Below are 7,500 nucleotides of genomic sequence, written 5' to 3'. Positions count from 1 at the left end.
CACAAATAACCAGTAGGGGGAGAGTGATACGGCTCGTGAGTGACATTCACATCCAACACCATGTTCAGTATGATAACGATGCTGCAAATGGCTCCAGTAGCATGCAGATAGGGGCAGCACCAAAGACGGAGGGCATGTGGAATACTAAACTAGCATTAACTGGTGCACCAGGGATGCTTACTTCAGTTGGAAATATGATAATAACATAACAATAATGTTAAATAGAATAAATAATAAATAACAAAGAATATAATAATTAGAACATCGTTAGAACATCATTTAGACAAAATGAAACAATTCTGAACTAGACATGCCACACTTTAGTCTATCTTTCTCTATTATAAAGTGATATACAGTACAATAACATTGATATTATCACACTGCACAGCATTGAACACAGAGCTAATATTGAATATACTACATGTACATGTACAGTATATATACAGTATATACAGCATAGGAAATTAGAATACTTCTGAAAACTTACTTGTTGGCTGATCTGTCTTGTTGTTGTAAATTGGTTAATGCAGCAAAATTATTCCGTACAGTTCTCAAACTTGCCAGAACCTGGATAAGGCAGAATGGAGGTCAGTTCAACCAGGGATACAAACCTCACACCCTACAAAACAAAACACAGTTCAATTTACCAGGTGTAACTCACCTGTGCAAACGGTGTTACAATCATATCGTCACCATGACTGCAAAAAAAGAAAAAAGGAAAAAAAGGTAGAAATTAGCTTGGTTTTCCATATTTCATTTTGATGATGGCATGTGCCTAGACCTCTGCCTCCACATACACTTACCTCTACGTTTCAACCACCTCAAAGGGAACTAAATACAGGTGCAGCGATGTTGAGGTAATCTGTGACACGCAACACAACCAATAGCATAAAGTCTGGACCAAGTGATCAAGGAACTCCCGTCACGTGTCTCAGATACGTTCTTCTTTAGTGGACATGACTACAACACAACAATGGCAGCTCAGCAAGCTGGTTCTAGTATGTCCATATCTACACACACACCAGTTTCTCCATAGAATAGCATGCACTTCCACTTTCAGCAGCATGCACCACGAATATAGCTGAAGGCCTGCCTGCAGTATGATCCTCACGGTTGCCTCTCACACACAGATCAGAAGGGTGAACCTCTACTTTCTTTTTTCTCTACTTCTTTTCCTTTCTTCTTTCACTCAGCATACCCTTCAGTCTCTCTATCTCAGTCTGTTTCTCTCTCTGTCTTTCTGCCTGTGTCTGTGTCTGTGTCTGTTTCTGTGTCTCTCTCTGCCTCTATCTGTCTTTCTGCCTATGTCTGTGTTTGTGTCTGTTTCTGTGTGTGTCTCTCTCTCTCTCTCTATCTATCTGTCTTTCTGCCTATGTCTGTGTCTGTGTCTGTTTCTGTGTCTCTCTCCCTCTTTCTATCTGTCTATCTGCCTATGTCTGTGTCTGTGTCTGTTTCTGTGTGTGTCTCTCTCTCTCTGTCTGTCTCTCTCTCTGTCTTTTTTCCTGTGTCTGTGTCTGTGTGTCTCTCTCTGTCTTTCTGCCTGTGTCTGTGTCTGTTTCTGTGTGTGTCTCTCTCTCTCTGTCTGTCTCTCTCTCTGTCTTTCTGCCTATGTCTGTGTCTGTGTCTGTTTCTGTGTGTGTCTCTCTCTCCATCTATGTGTCTTTCTGCATATGTCTGTGTCTGTTTCTGTGTCTCTCTCTCTCTCTCTCTCTCTCTCTCTCTGTCTGTCTCTCTCTCTGTCTTTCTGTCTATGTCTGTGTCTGTTTTTGTGTGTGTGTGTCTCTCTGTCTCTCTCTCTCTCTGTCTGTCTGTCTCTCTCTCTCTCTCTCTCTCTCTCCCCTTGTGTAGGTGATCAGGATGGGACAGAGTTCAATTCAATTCAATTCAATTCAAGAGTGAGAGAGAGAGAGAGTTAGTTTACTTGTTTAGTAGTTCTGTTGACATGGTATGAGTGTGTTAGCACGATACGATCATATTGACTGTGTGAGTGAGTGTGTGTGTGTGAGTGAGTGTGTACTTCTCTGAAACTTTCAATATGTGCAACTTCACGGTAGGCCTGGTTGCATCACTGATGACTAACTAACTATTTCTACAGAGAAATGTGGCTTGTAACAACATTCAGTGAAAATCTGGAGGAGGTACAGTACATTCATAGTTGTTATAAATATTATTATTATTATTATTATTATTATTATTATGATTACTATAAGGTTTGTGGGGACAGATTGTCTTGACCCTGGAGGAAACAGATGGTTTTCAAAATATCGGGAAGGGTGTTTGTTAAATCTTTCTCATTGCTTTATTGGAAAAGAATTATATTTTCCGGGAAAGATACTGTATATTTCTGACATAACATGTGTTGTTTCGATTATTGCAGTTTCCCCTGGGGGATGTCTTTGTGACTTTTTGATGAAGGTGCCAAGTTATGTTTTTTTTCTATGTGAGCAACAGGGGAGCGTTTCGATTGGTCCCTGTCTGTGAATCATGTACTGTATGTCAGTCAACTATGTCTGCTTCTTAAGAAGGAAACTAGTTTATGGTGTACCATAGTTCAATTAGTTCAGTTAGTTCAAGCTAATATGAATTTATTGGATAGTCTATAGGAACTTCTTCCTGACCTCGATAACAAAACCACAGTCTTTTTCATTTACTGTAAACCAATTAAAAGCCGATTAAATACCTGTAAACCAATTAAAAGCTGATACACCTTAGTATATTTAGCATGTCTGGATTTCCTGTTATTACATTATTAGTCATTCAAGTCACCTTTCCCAGCAACCGAACAGAGAAAGATAACCCATTTAACAGCATGTAGCATAGACCCTTGTGAAAGGTTGTGACCTTGTGATCAATTGCATTTGGAAGGGGGAGGGGAGGGTGATTCTGGTGGGTGGTATTCTGATAGGACAGAGGGTTCAGGTCCCCGCAGGGTAATGCAACGACTATGATTTCACCCCAGAGAGGGGAGGGGTATGGTTTCCTCATGACAGGACATTTGACTCACCATTGCAACAGACCAGACAGAGATATGTGCTTTTCAGTCAATACATCATTTCCTGTTATGAGCGTAACTGGATAGCCATCTTGGTGAGGGGCACAAGGGCCATTACTCTCTTATGTAGCATTGGACTGTAGTGCACGTACACGGAAACTGATCTGTCTGTGTGTGTGTCTGTGTGTGTGTGTGTGTGTGTGTGTGTGTGTGTGTGTGTCTGTGTGTGTGTGTGTGTGTGTGTGTGTGTGTGTGTGTCTGTCTGTGTGTGTGTCTGTCTGTGTGTGTGTGTGTCTGTGTGTGTCCGGCCCTAATTCCACCTCCAGGTTATTCCACAGATGCTGATTTGAGATCGCTTTGACTGGTCAGGACTGGGGGAGGGTAAGCTAATTCAACATATGTGCCTATGGGGAACTTCATTATTTGTCTTTTACTTATTGGCTTGGTAACGCTGAGGGCAAGGGGCTAAGAATACAGACCCCTTCTCCATCTGACACCTCAGTGTCAGCTGTCAGTCACACAGAGCCCAGCGCAGGCAAAGGCCTCTGATTGGACATGTGCGACCTGGGGCGGGACAACACTGACACACACAGCTATCACTCCATAACAGCCATCAGCTGTCTTTGAACAAATACATATACATGTACATCTAGTCACTAGAGAGGTAGTCAGCCGTGTGTTCAGAGATTCCAGAGTAATACACGTGGAGATAAGAGAGGAGAGAGAGAGAGAGAGAGAGAGAGAAAGGGAGAGAGAAAGGGAGAGAAAGAGTAGAAAAGAGAGAGAAATTGAGAGACAGAGAGAGGGAGAAAGAAAGAAACAGACAGATACAGAGGGAGAGACAGACAACGAGAGCCTGAGATTGAGTGTGCGTGAGAGAGAGAGAGAGAGAGAGAGAGAGAGAGAGAGAGAGAGAGAGAGAAAGAAAGAGAGAGAGAAAGAGAGAGACATAGGTTAAAAGAGGATCCACTCACATGTCACTAGCGATGGAGGAGTTTCGGGACATGGACTTGGGCGAGAGGTCGTAGTCGGAGTCGGAGCGGTAGAGGAAGGACTCCCTCCGCTGACTGTGGACGAAGTTGGCCTGGAGGATGAGGCCTGACCCCGGGCTGGCCATGGGGTCCAGAGGGCTGCGCCCCGATGACGTGCCATTGTCCACATCGAAACTGTAGGGACAGACAGACTTTGTCAGTCATCCTAATCTGAAAGTAATCTCATCGGATCATTGCCGCCATGATGTCACCGCTTCTTAGTGCCCTCAAGGTGATCATCCGACCAGGGATGACACACTTCTCCCGGGTTACCTGCCCTGCTACTCAGGTTACCCCCCCTCCCCCCCCTCCCCCCGGTAATCCCACAGTTGACAGATACAGACGATGAGACAAAGGGGATTCCCCTGTGTGACGTCTCACACACATGGGTATCCCTATCATCATCATTGGTGTTACCATCATCATCATCATCATCACTTTCAGCTGGGCAATGAGCAGAGACACACAGCCGTGGTAATCCTATCAGCTCTGGGAGATTGTGTTCCTGTGTGGATGTGTGGATGCAGCACAGACACAGTGTGAGTTGAGTGGTCATGCTGTGTCAGCTCTGTCCCTGTTTTAGTGGATGAATGTGTGTGTGTGTGTGTGTGTGTGTGTGTGTGTGTGTGTGTGTGTGTGTGTGTGTGTATGTGTGTGTCAGGATGAACATTGATGATGTTATGTTATGTCTATACATGGGTACAATACGTGCCCTGCTTGCCCTGAACCTTCACTCGGTGACATCAGCAACAGCTGATAAACTCTAATAATCTATAGAACCATACAATTCTAGAATGCTGACAACAGAGTGAACTCTCCCTTCATCAAACCAGGAGTATTCCAACTCACATTCAGTGTGCGTGCGTGTGTGTGTGTGTGTGTGCGTGTGTGTGTGTGCGTGTGTGTGCGTGTGTGTGCGTGTGTGTGTGCGTGCGTGTGTGTGTGCGTGTGTGTGTGTGTAATGCAGTAGGATCTATGGCAGGCCTCTCTCTCCCACTACAGCAGTATCCCTGCACTAGGCCAGGGCTGAGTCTTACACACACACACACACACACACACACACACACACACACACACACACACACACACACACACACAGCTGCAACCAAGCCTTATACATCTCTCTTTGACTAAGACTGCACTCTGCAGACAGAACGCCAGCCTCTAGACTCATTCACCTTGACCACGGCAAGAACGCCATTGCAACGGCGAACCATTGTTTTCCGCCACTCAATTCCGAGCACTAAATAGGGAGGACTGAATTCATGGCTGTGCAAAAATGCAGTTATTCCAGCTTTCTCAATTCAAATGTTTTGATTTTTGACCCCTCCAGTCGCTGACCTTTTGAAGCGCAGCCAATGGCAACAGCAGTGGATTGTCCAATGTTTGTTGACTTGTTTAGTTTAGTTTCCTGGTTTTTTTTGTGCTCTGCCCAACAACACATTCTTGCCATCGTAAATGTGAAAGACCCTTCTCTCTCTCTCTCTCTCTCTCTCTCTCTCTCTCCCTATCTCTGTTTGTTATCCCCCTGGGACCTGATTTAGGATTTGTATACAGCCTAAAGACCACAGTACATACCAGATGTTTTCCACAGCAATTAGGGGGGTCTGGGGGGGGTAACTGGGGGCTATCAGTCTGAGATTGTCTCCCTGTGATCTTCCCCTAAGTAGCAGGGGGTAAATGGCTCAGACCTTCCATGTAAACTTGTGGTCCTGTACCACCATACCAGAGGGGTGAATGAGGAACAAATACCGGAATCCCTCCCCCCGTCCCCCGTCCCCTGGCCCCAGTCCCCCCCACACACACCCTCCCCCCGTCCCCCGTCCCCAGTCCCCCCCCCACACACCCTCCCCCCGTCCCCCGTCCCCCGTCCCCTCCCCCCAGATTGCAGATAACCAATTTAAGTAAGGTATTTGGATAATGGATATTTCCATTTTGTCATGCTATATTATTTAGCAATTACCTTTAGCACACAACCTTAGTTTGAGGCAAAAATAGGAATGAGGATCGCGTACAACAAAACAAACAACTTAAGAGAAGTTAGAGAGAAACATACACGCCAATGAGAAAAGACTGTAGCTAACGAACATACGTTTGACCTTAAGTCTGCCTACATGCCACCCCAACAATCACAAACATCAAAGACCAGTATGGAATTGGGCGAGCCTTTTGCCAAACTATAAATTACAATGCCATGACATTTACAAGATCCACAGACGTCCTGTGTCCACTCAACTGTGACAAAGTGCCCCGGGCTGTGAGAGGGGGGCATTGATCACCATTTACAATAAGAGATCAAACAGCGCTGCCTTTGTATCAGACACATGCAAATAGTAAGATGAGTGGTCAAGAGTTCTGTTCCCTCACACACAAGCACATTATGTCTACTGACTCCTCCAAATCCCATGACAGATTCTGGTCTTAGACACACACACACACACACACACACACACACACACACACACACACACACACACACACACACACACACACACACACACACACACACACACACACACACATTGTAATGCATGGATTGGAATAAGAAACACAGGTGTGTTTGATACCATTTCTCATTCCATTCCATGCCTTACAATGAGCCCGTCCTCCATTTCTACCTCCACCAGCCTCCCCTGATCCCACAAATATGGCACCTTGCATTCAGTAGACTAGAGGTGTACTGTTTGAATATGCTACCATTCTCCATTCTAGAAGTTCAGTAGATTCACAGTGAGCTGCTGTAAGTGTTGCAGCAGCTCTCTCTGACATCACAGTAGACTGATTGACACACAGCTGAAGTCTCTACTGTGACACAGATGATGACCTTTTATGAATCAATGCTGCGTTAATTTATATTCAATACATAACAGCTGCACAGTATTCATCTGAATGAGATCATATGGGAAAGCATGACACACGCTATGGGAGTGTGTGACAAGATCACGGAATGGAACAGAACTCCTAAGAAGGACAGGGAACAACCAAAGAGGACATACAGGACAGGAGGGAGGCTCTGTTTGTGTCTCCCATTGGAGGTAGGTTACTGCACACACACACACACACACACACACACACACACACACACACACACAACGAACAATGACACATCTCTAGCCCAGGGTCATCACACCAGTAACCACAGCAACGGGAGGCTGGTCTAGATGGCCTTTAGAGAGGTCACCCAGCTACAGTACGTGTCTCTGGTAAATAATCAACTGTGAAGAAGACAAAGGAACCAGATTAGTTGAGTGTGTGTGTGTGTGTGTGTGTGTGTGTGTGTGTGTGTGTGTGTGTGTGTGTGTGTGTGTGAGTGTGTGTTGCCCTCGGCCAATCTCCAAAGTCAAAACTAGACATATCAGCCAGCGAAAGAAACTTGAGGTGACAGAATGAGGGAAGCAGAGGGGAGGAGAGGGGACGAGAGGGAAGGAGAGGGGAGGAGAGGGGAGGAGAGGGAAGGAGAGGGGAGGAGAGGGGAGG

The 7,500-nt window shown here is 45.3% G+C and overlaps 1 protein-coding gene across 2 annotated transcripts in view; it reads right to left on the bottom strand.

Moving 5' to 3' along the window:
* The window catches only part of pde4d (phosphodiesterase 4D, cAMP-specific), a gene marked incomplete at its 5' end in the record, with an annotated part of 59,216 nt that overhangs the window by 23,761 nt on the left and 27,955 nt on the right, over window positions 1-7,500 (bottom strand). For both annotated transcript variants that reach the window (XM_083672810.1, XM_083672811.1), the window contains 3 exons: window positions 488-567; window positions 662-698; window positions 3,967-4,158. In XM_083672810.1, coding sequence (XP_083528936.1) covers window positions 488-567; window positions 662-698; window positions 3,967-4,158 — 309 coding nt within the window. The remainder of the gene's footprint in view (window positions 1-487; window positions 568-661; window positions 699-3,966; window positions 4,159-7,500) is intronic.

This window comes from Argentina silus (genome assembly GCF_951799395.1).
Source record: "Argentina silus genome assembly, chromosome: 7".
Taxonomy (NCBI): Eukaryota; Metazoa; Chordata; class Actinopteri; order Argentiniformes; family Argentinidae; genus Argentina; species Argentina silus.
The sequence above is the reverse complement of the archived record's forward strand: the minus strand, read 5'-3'. Positions and strand labels throughout refer to the sequence as shown.